The following is a 13,339-nucleotide window of genomic DNA, read 5'->3' as shown; positions in this document are numbered from 1 at the left end:
ATCACCCCCAATCGTCTATGAGCCCTATTGTCTACTGTCTCCTTGTTCCCAGAGAGTGAAACTCTCACTGCTCATTCCAAGGGCATCCTGAGGTCCTATCCTGTAAAATGCAGGGCAAGGATGAGACCAGGTCCTGATGGCCTGTCTTTGTCCATTGGATCTGATCATTTTCTGGCCACATATAAATGGCCTTTCTAAGAGACAGGTCTCCGAAGTTGACATCTCCATTTACACAGAACAACTGCAGGAAAGCGGGGACGGTCCTAATGCTGACCTTGTCCCAAGGCTACCATAAGAGTAATAGTAGCCAGAAATGCATACATCACAAACCAGAGTCCTAGTGGAAGGTTTTCATTCCATTTTTTATCAGATCCTAGGCTAAAGAGCTAGAGTAACTACAGAGATGAGGAGAGATGATCGGCGCTGTCCCAGGTCAGCTAATCGAACAAAGTGTGTAGTTCCATCATCCCGGGGCTGGCCTCAGACAGCTCATCACTGATGCGCTGGACATAACTGCACTGTACGGGGCTGGTGGAACCCACTCTCTCTCAGAGCAATCAGTGGGAAAGGGCAGGTTCTTCCAAATCTCATGTCATTAATGTTGCTGAAGTCTCAGGAAAGGAAGAAGCCGCCAGGCAGCTCACCAGGCACTGGCTTCCAGCTTAGTCTAAGCACCCGATGAAATTTTAATTATTTCAAGGTTCAAACTGTCACTGATCTCCAGGGCAACCAAATTCTTAAAGAAAAAAAACAAAGTCTTGTTATTTCTCAAAGGTACGTCTTAGGGTGGACAGTGAGGCTCAAAGGATTCAGTCATTTATGTAAGTTATAGCTTAGGACATGAATTTATTACCAGTGGGTCACGTATCAGAGGCATTAGCTTTCTCCTAAGGTTTGGCTTCTCTCCATTTGAAAGAGAAAATAGCTCAGTGGTAGAGTGCTTGCCTAGCAAGCAGGGGGTCATATGTTCAATTCCCAGCGCACTTGTGCGTGTACATGCACGCATACACACAAACACACACACCTCTTCTCTCTTCTTCTTCTTCTTCTTCTTCTTCTTCTTCTTCTTCTTCTTCTTCTTCTTCTTCTTCTTCTTCTTCTTCTTCTTCTTCTCCTCCTCCTCCTCCTCCTCCACCTTCTCTTTTCTCTCCCTCCCTCCTCCTTCAAGCACATTTGTCTCAACAAAGGTATTACTGCTCAACTCATCACTGCCTCTTAAGTTTAATATTCTGAGCTGAGCAATACAGAGCCAGCATTTTAGAAAGAGATGGCGCAGTCACAGAAGCTGGCTGTGTCCATATTTTTTATTTACAGTTTTGCTAATAAGATTTTTTTAAAAGTGAGTTTTTATTCCTTTATAAAAATTTTCTTAAATTATCTCCTGTTCCTTTAAAAATTCAACATGAATCTTCTCTGCTTTGCCGCATCTATGCATTCATGTGGAGTGAATCCTCCTAAGGATCAAAGATGGAAAATCCTTAAAGTACTAGTACAGGACCTGGTGACTTTTCTGCCTTGGCCACCCAGGGCCCCTTCCATGGCTACTGAGTTACACATGGCTGGGGTTACACAGTTAGGTTTGTCAAGACAAAAGCTGGCACTTTCTGAGCTTGAATCTACCTGTAAGATAACTCTAGGCTTTGAACTCCCAAGATCAGACAGGAAGAGATATTTTTTTTAAAGATAAACACTCCTAGTGAAATCTTTACCCTGCAGACTTTAGCCATTTGCCAAAGACTCCACTTTGCTGAGCCAACAGCTTTAGAGCAGGAGGGAGTACTCAAGGGACTGGATGGGGGGTACTTTGATGTTTTCCACACAGGAGGAGACTAACAATCTGGTTAGTCAGCAAGCATGAATCCTCATTAATGTCTTCATCCAAACCTATTCTCTCCACACAGCTGTGAAAATACAAAATCACTGGACTGTTCTGATCAACATGCCCAGGGGAAAAAAAAGCCAAGATGTTTTGCCAAAAAACTAATTAGATGAGTAACACACGCCTGCAATGCATAGGAAGGACTAAGGGGGTCACGCTATAGGCTAAGACAATACAGGTGCTCCTTGGACCGCATGGAAACTCAAAACTGCAGATAGTCAAGTCCCTTATATAAAATTGTATAATATTTGCAAGCTACCTATCCATTATCGCATACACGCTGAATTGTTGTGCTATGTTGTGTGCAGAATAATGACAATAAAAACAGTTAGCTGTAAATGCTTTTAACAGGTGTGTGTGTGCGTGTGTGTTACTTGGAACTGGACCTACGGCCTCACATAGGCTAGCCCAAAAAACAACACCACTGAACTATATACTCGGGCTTTTTTGCATTTATTTTGACACAAAGTCCACTAAGTGGCCTTGAACTTGCAATATTCCTGCCTCAGGCTCCTGAGTAGTTGCCATCAGACCTGGCTAAATGTTGTGGGTGAGATGGAGGAGGTGGTTACTGGAGTTTAGACTCAAGGCTTTATATGTGACGCCAAGCACTCTATCGCTCAACCACAGTCCTAGCAAAAATTTTCAGATCCCTTCAGTCTGCATCTAAAGGAGCTCATGAAGGCAAAGCCTGCACACATGGAGGGCAAACTGGACATTAGAATCCATCCTGGTGTAAACGTCCACCAAAAAGCATAACGGAGTGGGAATGAGTCCACCAAGAAGCAGAAAATTGAAGGTCGGGAGGACAAGAGCACTCACTGCTTTCAGCACTGTGTGAAGGATAGCATCTCGCTGCAGAGGGGCCCACAATGGCATCATTATGCCTGGTTTACATGAAAGGTAATTAGGAGCAAAGAGACTGCCTGTCAATCACTCTTGGATCCCAAGCCATAATTTAAATCTGGGTCGGCTCCAGAGTCTGTTTCCAACCATGTCGCTGTCCTTGTTCTCTCTGCATCAGCAACACACATGCGTTATATAGAGAGGAAAAAAGCATAAGGACTCTGTCTCTGCCCTTCTGAAGTTTACAACTTGACTGAGCAAACAGGAAAGATACGCATGGAACCATCAGAAAACAGAAAGGGAGTGTACCGCGGGGGTACCGCTCTTTCAGCTGAAGGGAGTAACTCACAAGACCCGAGGCAAGCGGATATAATTCAGCTGTGCCAAACTGCGAAGCATTTCTGCCAGACTCTAGAGAACAAGTTGTAGAGAAGTAACTTTCTGACATGGCGTGGCATGCATGTTGAATTCTCCCTCTAAAGGACAGCACAGCCAGCCCACACCCAGATATACCATACATGGCAGGAAAAAAAAGCCCCTAGTCTCCAAAAGGCATCTGAGACAAAGGGAAAAGCAGTTTCTGAGGCCCACTCTAACAGAGCGGTGGTGACCTCTCCGAGCCTCCAGAAGCTGAGCGGGGAGGAGACAGTTTGTCTCATCCCATCAGCTCTTCTCCCTGTAAACTAAGCAGCCTGACACATGAAGGTGTTTAGCTACTGCCCAATAGCTTCGGGGTGGAGAGAGCCGGAAGGAAGCCCAGTCACTCTGCTAATCATTCTAAAACTCACGCCCAACACAAGCGTCCTTCGGAAGCTATGACAGCAATGCATTTGTATTCATTTGCTATCCGGAAACTTCTAATGTGCTCTCAAGGGTGCTTGACTTTAGAAAGCTATATCCTTTCAAATGGGGTGGCATGCTGTCCTCAGCAGCAGCCTCGTGGAGGAGAGCCGAGGGGCAAGACTTCAGTGTGCAGGGCAGGACAGGCCACTCTGTATGGAGTGTCTTGCTTGGACTCAGCTTTCATGTGGGAGCAGGGGAAGAGATATAGAAAGGAACCCACACTCTGGCTGTGGTGAATGAACAGCAAACATAGAAAGGCTTCCTTCCTTTTGTCAGACAAGATCCCGAATGCTCCCAAGCAAGAAAAAGGCAAAGTATATGGTTCTGTCTTCAGCAGTGCAGATCGGGCCCAGAGCAAGTTGCCTGCTTGTTTATGGTTAAAGAGAAAAACCGAGATTCTTAGAGGCCCTGGAACTTAGAATCAAATATGAATATTCTCAGTAATCTTAGGTGTAAATTTAGCATTTCTTTAATTATGAGCATCTACAAGAAGTGAATGATCCTGCCACCAATAAAAATAACACATTTCACATCATATCATGGCTGCGGTGGACATCTTATGATATTATGGCGATTTAGAGTGATCCATTGTCTCCCTTTGCCCAGATTAAAGGGATCTCCTGTAACATGAGGCCCACAAGGTCGAAATTAAGAAAGTCCCAAGCAAGTCACTCTACTTACATTCCTTACTGTTTGGAAACTCAGTTAGCTATCACAATCCTAGGTAACGAGGGTCCGTATGGCAGTAAAGACGCATTTAAACTGGCATCTCCCAATTTCAAAACCATCTTGTGTCTCACAAGTAGAAGCCAACATATTTTTCTTCATTACTGATGCTTTCTATTTCATTCGGTGCACTTAAAGTGTTATTTTAACCACATTGTCCTCATTGACGGGGTACATGGCACGCACTCACACACACAAAGTTTAAGAGAGAAGAAAGGAAAGACCTTTGGCTATAAAGTTGAAGCTTCAAGACTGAAACTCCTTCAGGCCTGTAAAGCTAAAGGCCACAGTGGGTCATGGAAAAGACTTGAGAATGCATCTCCAAAGCTGATGACAGAAAATCCGTTACTTCTCCAAGCCCTACATAGGCCTGCGCATGTTTTGTGACCTGCGGAGTCAACTTAGACCTTAGCCTATCAATTGGGATATCTATTTCTCAATAACTACCAATGATTCCTATGAGAATCATAATTTGACAGATCTTGATTTATCTTTTAATAAAAGCAATAAGAAATTCAGATTTATAAAAAGAACAAGCAAGTTTAATGAAATAATGGAAAGAAACAGGAGTGTCCACCTGTAATCTCAAGATTCAGGAGGTTGTCAGGAGGGTCATGCTAGGCCATATTCTTAGCAAGCTCCAGGCTTATGTAGGGCCTATGTAGTAAGACCCTAGATAAAAACTCCTAAAGGGGGAATGAAGGAAGGGAGGAAAAGTGAAACAAACCAAAGCAGTGGAAGAAACGCAAACTCTTACCAGACACCACTGGGCTTCAGACTGACGTGGGCTCCCACGTGGCCTTACATCCATTGCTGACAGAGGTTCCATTGCATCCCCACAAGACCCTAAGAGCCTCGCTCTCTTCCGATCCACATGGCTCCAAGCAGCTGGCCCGATATGGCCAGAAGGCAGGGTTCTCACTATGGCTCTGGTGCCGGTGTACACGGACTTCTTCACTTCCCTGTCATTTTTACAAAACCTTCTCACCAGCAAAGTGGACCGTTCCTTTTTGCTTTTCAAAAAATCGTCTATGTCTTCACAACTGTCAGAGAAATCCTCGAAAGGGCTCAGGAAAGTCTTGGCAGGTGGGTTGTGAGTAAAACCCTCCCTGCAAAATCCAGCCCCTGAGCAGCCCCCGTCAGCCTGCGGGCAGGAGCTTTCAAAGCGCAGGGATCTGCTGTGCAGCAAGCTGCAATGTTCGCACTGCAGCTTCCCGTTCTTATTGCCGCAGTCTCTGGTCAGTTCCACTAGCTTACAAGTATACGCCTCCTCGTAATGTTTCTTCTGCTGCCCCCCAGGAAGAGCAACGTAGTTTGCACAGTCATCCAAAATTAATTTTTCTGACAGGGAATGGAAAGCGTCGGACATGGTTCCCTCCGCTTCATAACGGAAATGAAAGACTGCGGTGTTGCGGTCAGGCTGAGATCCGCTGGGCTCCGTGATTCCAGGCTCGTTTCCCAAAGGGCTCACATCCATGGGAGGATCACCCATTTCCAGTTGAATTCCAGGGAATGCCTTCCTTTCCAGTGGAGAAGAAATTCCAGTTTGCAAACACAGGCCCTCTTCTGCGACCGAGTCACAGGCCCCACGAAGCTGGTTCCGAGGAGGGTCACACTGGTGACTTTGCAATAGGCTGTTGCAGTTGACGGTGTGGTTTCTCACAGAATCTGGCAGGTTTTGCTCCCAGCACTGTTCATTGTGGTTCTCATCGCTCATTATTCCTCCCGTTGCCATTGAGAGGACCTGGGACAAATCGCTTCTAGAAGGCTCTGCCTCAGGTTTGTTCCACCGTGAGAGGGTCTGGGGGATCTGGCCGCTGCGCCTCCCAGCGCGTACCTTTGGAGCACCAGCATCTGAGACCTGTTCACTCTTGTCCTCTCCCACTGCCGACTGGGCAGAAGCCACTGTCCTCTGAGTCACAGGGATGGGGACGGAAGCGGCCATTTCTTCAGAAGTCATCTTGACCTGTGTCCTTCAGTTACTCTTCTGTGTTCCCTCCCCTGGTGATCATGTTAAGATAACAGGTAATCTCACATAATCCCGATCTCTGTGAGAAACAAGTTGACAGCGCCTTTCATTTGGGTATGTTGAGAGCCAGGCAAAAGTTTCCAGTTGTAATTTCCAACAAGAACGGTTTGTTTTAGACCAGTGTTTCAAAACGGCCCTCCAGTTTTCTTTCCTCTGTTGCTTGAAGCTAATTTTTCAGAAGCGTTTTACTCAGGATCACATTCTACGACTTGTGGTTTATTGTTAGTGTGCAATGACTTAAAAATCCAGCTTGAGTGTTTTCTGCTCCCTATAAGAAAAGAAATAACATCAAACATTTATGGCATTAAATGGATTTTTAAAGCGAGTTGATAATTTTTACTTAGTGGAAGATATAGGTCAATTCTGAGGAGAGAGTTTTACAATCAAAAGTTAGTTTTAATATGTTAAGCATTTGTCATTTTGGCTTGACAATTTGGAACTTCCACTTCCACAAAACAAAACAAAAAGAAACTGGAGAGTATGAAGAATCAAATTTATCCTGGTGCTTTAAATAAAGTCTAAGAAAAAAAAAAGAAAAGAAAAAAGAAAAAGATAATGATTTTCACACAGTGAATAGTCCAAGCAGAATATTGATATCTGATTCAAGAGAAAAATTAAATGAGTGCAGTGTAAATAGCTGAGCTCGCTCTTAGAGTGATTCTAGGCCCAGGTAGAATCCAATAGTCTGTCTAGACAGAAGAGGAAAAGCTGCCACTTCAGGAAGGCCAAAGGAGCTAGGGTGATAAGATAAGAGCTGCAAAGATAAGACAATAGATTTCTCATCAGAAACGATGCAAGCAAGCAAAGAGTAGAGTAAGAAGAGACACTGTTAAGCAGAATTCTATACCCAACAAATGTCTTCTACAAATGAAAATGAAATAGACCTTTTTCAGACATGCAGAGCCGGAAGGACTCATAAAGTAGCAGAGTTGAATTGTAGAAAGTGATAAAGGAAGACCCTGTGCAGAAGGAAAATTCCAGACAGGTCTATCTAAAGGAACAAAGAGGGGCTGGAGAGGTGATTCAGCAATTGAGAACACCGGCTGCTCTGCCAGAAGACCCAGGTTCATCTGTAGCACCCACACAGCAGCTCCCAACTGTCTGCAATCTAATTAAAACTGATCTGATACCCGCATACACACATAAATGCAGATAAAGCACGAATGCACACAATATAAGAATACACAAATCAGGGGCTGGAGAAATGGCTCAGAGGTTAAGAGCATTGCCTGCTCTTTCAAAGGTCCTGAGTTCAATTCCCAGCAACCACATGGTGGCTTACAACCATCTGTAATGGGGTCTGGTGCCCTCTTCTGGCCTGCAGGCATACACACAGACAGAATATTGTATACATAACAAATAAATAAATATTTTTTTAAAAAAAGAATACACAAATCATTTTAAGAGGAGCAATAGCCTAAACTTAAATATGTACATAAATTTTTTCATTTTAAAAAAAATCATTTAGCAAGATAATTGGCCATTTAAGCAAAATAGTAATTGTGTGTTGTGAGATTTCTAATAAATGCAGAAGTGAACTGTCTAGACAGTAGAGGTCAAGAGAAGGGACTTGGAACAGTAATGCTATGAGGTTATTTCTACATGAATCATTAGATGGTTACCTAAAGGTAGACTAAAGGTGTACACTCTGAATCCTAAAACAATCAAGTCATTTAAAATTCAGTTAATTTTAAACACTTATTATAAAACCAAACAGTAAACAAAGAAGAGATGCAACCGAAGGGAACTAACAATGGGTTTAGACATTCCAAAATACATCTTTCGTCAACACTCCTAGTCCCCGCTCCCTCACATTTCAAGAAACATCCTTTTGGTTTCACTTGAGTAAGAAATCGTTCAGTTTAAATGTAAGTAGACATAAAAGATTGACTTAAGAAGGTGTAATATTTTAAGTGACTTAGCTAGTTTAATGGCACAGTCTTCAATCAAATTATTGAACATCTTCCTTGTATTATATTGTCCTATGGGGTAGACAGCCATCACTTACGTGAAACCCTATGAACCAAGAGAGTCAACCAAACTTCTCTGTGATGTGGAAGGTGCTGTCAGCAAGGCTCTTTCAGGAATGTTGGGACCAGAGGGTGCCCATCACAAGTGGGTCCTTTCTGCCTAGGTGCAGCCTCTCCTCCTGAGGCAACTCTTCACAGGTCACCACTACCCACTGCCAACACCGGCTGTGCCGTCTTTGCTCCTTGTCATACAGATGCCACTCTTTCCCAAGGAAACCTACCAACATCATTGCCTAAACATGAGTTGACCAAGAGCAACAATAGACATACCAAAGCAGGTAGAGAGAAGCCCATGAGGCCTCAACCTTACACTAAGAGCTATAACTCTGAGGGCAGGAGAAATAGTCTTCCAATTGGTTATTCAATACCAAATGCTCAGCCTGGAAAAATACATATAAATAACACTGTGTATACTGAGCATATTATATTATGTATATAAATGCATATGCATTATAATAACAACAAAAAGAGAGGCCATAAATTTCAAAGAAAGCAAAGAGGAGTGGTATGGGAGCGTTTGAAGAGAGGAAAAGGAAAGGGTGAAATGTTGTAATTATAATATCAAAATTTTTTAAAAGAATGAAAAAAATCTATATATTCACAAACAGCTTTCTGTTTCAAGAATGCTACAGAAAACCTTAATAGGTTATCTCATTAATTTGGATCCAGGGTCTATGTTTTGTTTTTTCAAAGCCTTCAAATTGACAGTCCATGTTTTGCTTTTGTTTCTTCATCTGTGGAAAAGATAAGTAATTCTAGGTGGGAGAGAGGAGCAAACATTTTTGGTACTAAGTCTTCTGGTAAATACAGTGCAATTAATATCTCAGTTCATTCTCACACAATCCTATAAAATAAAAGTAATGATTTTTTTTTTTTTTGATTTTCGAGACAGGGTTTCTCTGTGGCTTTGGAGCCTGTCCTGGAACTAGCTCTGTAGACCAGGCTGGCCTCGAACTCACAGAGATCCGCCTGCCTCTGCCTCCCGGGTGCTGGGATTAAAGGCGTGCGCCACCACCGCCCGGCTAAAAGTAATGATTTTTAAGTAACAAATGCTTTTGATACTCCTCTTTACAAAAGGTAGGACATGATTCTCCTCGTGGATACGGGATACACTAGTGATTTCCTCCTAACACATAGAATGTGACGGAAGTAGCCTGGAGGACTTCCGAGAATAGGTCACGTTGCCAGGGACCAGCTGCTGCTGAGCGCCCCCGACGGTCACATGGTAAGTCATCTTGAGAGTGGCTCCTCTGGCCTCAGTCAAGGCTCCCAATGATTACAGCTGCAGCCAGCACCTGCAGGCTCACAAGAGCGCCTCAGCCACATAAGCCCTCTCCCAGACTCCTAACCACAGAGTTATATGGAATAATACACGTTTATTGTTTTGCACCATAAATTTTGTTGTATATTGACTGTTACATAGCAACAGATAATACAAGAAAGTTCTGCTCTTTGTATTTGGGAAACTAGAAATCAAGGCCTAGAAAAAGGCTAAGTCAGCTGATGGGAATGATGGAGACAGAATTCAAATCTAAGAGTCTGACTCCAGAAATTTTTCCTAACCATGAACTGCGCTGTTTCCTCCTCCATCCAGGCTGAGACCTTGTGGGTTCAGGTTCTGGTGTTTATAAAGACATGACTCCTAGGAGTAACCTATTCTTTATTTGGGTTTGTTTCGGAAGGCTGGAGATTACAGACAGCCCACTAAAGCAATGATCTTTGTTTTGCTTCCAGCTGTATTCAGGAATGAGAAACATCACGGAGAACTGACTCCCTAGGCTGGGCTCCATCTCACGATATTCCATTTTTCAACAAATGTTTACATGAGTGCAAAATTAAATGAGGCAAGAATCTTGCCCTTAATTTCTTCATGAGCTAATAAATTACCAGTCAAGGTATGTTACAAACAGCGCTCTGTCAACACTGACGAAGAACACCTAAAACAGATGGTGGGCATGAGGCAGGATTAATTTCCACAGTGGGGTTGCAGGAGATGATGATGATTAAGCTGCATTATTAAAGACACGTAGGAGTTAGCAAAACGATGAGGTGCAGTGTACTTCCCAGAGAAGAGCAATGTGAATTGAAATGAACTAAAACAGCCAAACACAGGGTCTGGGACCTCTGGTAAATATTTTACAGTCAGGTATGAGTTTCTCTCCTGCAAAATAGAAATAAAATTGCCTTCAAATATAAGGTTATGAGTAAAAAGCTTTGAAAGATACCAAGTCAGAGGAAATGTCTGTTAGTTTACATTATTCAAAAGAAAGGACAGTCAAGGCTCAATGGCTTGGTGGCATGGGGTTTGTTGAATTTCCTCTCATGAGGCATTTGTACACATATTCTTCATCAGGTCTACTTGAGTTTCATTTTTGCTTTATAATCAGAATCAATTCCTTGAATATCAGTCTTGTGACCACCAGTTGCTATCGTTCTTGAATTATCAATATTAGGAAGAAACACCTGTGTCATACCTGTCAAAAGTGGTTAGCCAATCAACAAATGCTAATTTCTGCCCAGACTATCTAAAGTAGTCCCGGGTTAACTTTAAAAGAAAGGGTCAACTAAGATTAGAATTAAAGCTGCAGTGAGCACTATGATATTGTCTAAATAAAAGTAGAAGCACCAAAATGTGGGCCATAGTCTTAACAGATATGAAAAGCAAAAGGATGTAAAATGGGATTTATTGTTTTTCTTACATGGACATGTGAGAAATGTTTATGAGGGAGACTAGAAAAGGACCATCCTCCTGAGAGTTCAAGGGATGTATGGCCTAAGGTTATGTAATATGGGGGAATGGGGTCAATCTAATATGTCTAAGCTAGAGATTTATTGGGGATAGATAGTATGATTAGTGGAATGGATAGCCAGAGAAGAGCCATGGAGATATAAACTGTGCTGGAAATCATAGACGAAGCGGTAAGATAAGAAAAACAGATAAAAGGTATAAAGGGTCAGAGGGTGGCACAGAGGGAGGTTTTAGCTTCAGAATAGGGGCGTATCAGCCAAGAATAATGGTGCTAGTGGCTTTTCATGGGCTAAAACAGGGGTAGAGAACTACAGCCTGAGGCCCAAAGCTGGCTTGCCACCAGACTTTATCGATAAAATTTTACTGCCACGCAGTTACATCTACTAATTTTTGTCGTATCTATGTCCGTTTCTACATTATAACAGAGGAGTTGGGAAGCCGTGACACAGACCGCGTGGTACACAAAGCTGAAAACATTTACCATCTGGCCCTTTATAAAAGAGGCTCACCAACCCTGTCCCAGATAAATAATGAGATGAAGAGCTGCATGTTTAGAGCCAGAGAATGAAGTGGGAGTCCTGATCGCTGTCTTCGCCTATCTGGTCTCAAGATGAATAAAGGCTTGTTTCATATTGTCTCAAAAGGCAGAATAAGGGCCAAGGCATATTAATTATTAGGAAGAAAGTCTGTGGCCCAGCCTAACAGAGAATTCCCTGTCTTGCAGAGCTGTTTAACCAAGGGGGAGCCATCTTTGATGATGGGCTTCTTTAGATGCTGGTAGAGGGATTTCAATAGAGCAGCAGCATCCAGCACTGAGGGAGCTCACAATATGCTGAATAGATTGAGTGAATGGACGGCTGTCTGTCAAATTTAATTATAAAAACAATAGTTAGTACTTAACAGAACATAAACTGTGAGAAAATCTTGTTCAAACAGATATATAGAATCTCATTTAATATTTGCGACAGCACTGTATCACTTGGGTGGCAAAGAGTCCTTTATTCCCTAGCAGTGATCCCCTCCCTCCCTAGAAATCTGTGCTCATAGTTATTCAGATAACATAATATCTGAATTTCAGGACAGGGGTATCACTACCCCTTATATCTAAATGTGGCCATGTGATTATGGTACAGCTAATGAGACATAAGGAAAAGTGGTTTGCAACTCCTGAGAAATGTCCTTGGAGGGACAGTCCTTCTCAGAAGATGGTTGCTAAAAAGAAATCCCACACTAGCTCAGAACTGAGTATAAAAAAGGGGTTATTTATTTAGGGGTAGACTCACAGATCACAGTCCTCTACACGAATGGGAAACAGGAATTGAATCTAGCAGCCAGAAGAGAGAGGGAGTGTGTGCACTTTACATTGGTATTTATAGTATAAGAGGCCACACCCAAGTGGGCTGGTAACTTAAAGGCTACTGGCTGAAGGAATTCCTACAGCACCTCCCCACTTTTGTTTAAATAAGAGATCTAAGCCAAATATAAAATTATATATAATAAGAACAAATATCAAGAATAAAAATTAGAATTACAACCAGCAAAAAACATATCAAGCAAGAAACATGTTATAGTCTTCCTTAGTTATGATAAAAGATAAAGTGGGTATAAATATTATAACTGTAATTCTTGCTTGACACCGGTTTTAAAACCTTCCTTTTCATTTAAACAGAAAAGAGGAGGCAATGTGGGATTCCCTCTGTATACTGTGATTACCATTGATTAATACAGAAACTGCTTTGGGCCTATACCAGGGCAGAACAGAGCTAAGAGGGAAAAATTAAACTGAATGCTGGGAGAAAGAAGGCAAAGTCAGGAGAAGCCATGGAGCCGCCAGAGGAGACAGACATGAGCCACCAGCCGGAACCCTCCCAGTAGGCCACGAGCCTCATGGCAAAATATGAAATAATAGAAATGGATTAATTTAAGACATAAGAACTAGCTGGCAATATGCTTAAGTGATTGGCCAAGCAGTGATTTAAATAATATTTTGAGAGTCTGGGCAGCTGGGAAACAATCAAGCAGCCTCCAACAGCACTTCTCCCCTCCCCTTATTCCTCTTTGCTAGTCTCAGGAAGGACATGATGGCTGGATCTCAAACATACTTAGCAACATGCTGTTACGAAATCCAGCACATGTACAGTGAATATCCACTCATAAATAAGTAAATAAAGAAATAAACCTTAGCTGTCGGCAAACCATCAGATTTTGCACCTGTCAGAGTGTGCATAGTTCAGATG

General features: G+C 42.5%; 1 protein-coding gene across 9 annotated transcripts in view; it reads right to left on the bottom strand.

The window, feature by feature from the left end:
- Positions 1–13,339, bottom strand: part of Plce1 (phospholipase C epsilon 1) — a 293,979-nt gene that overhangs the window by 238,767 nt on the left and 41,873 nt on the right. For all 9 annotated transcript variants that reach the window (XM_075973955.1, XM_075973953.1, XM_075973956.1 and 6 more), the window contains exon 2: positions 5,052–6,591. In XM_075973955.1, the coding sequence (XP_075830070.1) occupies positions 5,052–6,254 (1,203 nt within the window). In that variant the 5' untranslated portion in view covers positions 6,255–6,591. The remainder of the gene's footprint in view (positions 1–5,051; positions 6,592–13,339) is intronic.

The sequence above is a fragment of the Microtus pennsylvanicus genome, chromosome 5 (assembly GCF_037038515.1).
Source record: "Microtus pennsylvanicus isolate mMicPen1 chromosome 5, mMicPen1.hap1, whole genome shotgun sequence".
Taxonomy (NCBI): domain Eukaryota; kingdom Metazoa; phylum Chordata; class Mammalia; order Rodentia; family Cricetidae; genus Microtus; species Microtus pennsylvanicus.
The sequence above is the reverse complement of the archived record's forward strand: the minus strand, read 5'-3'. Positions and strand labels throughout refer to the sequence as shown.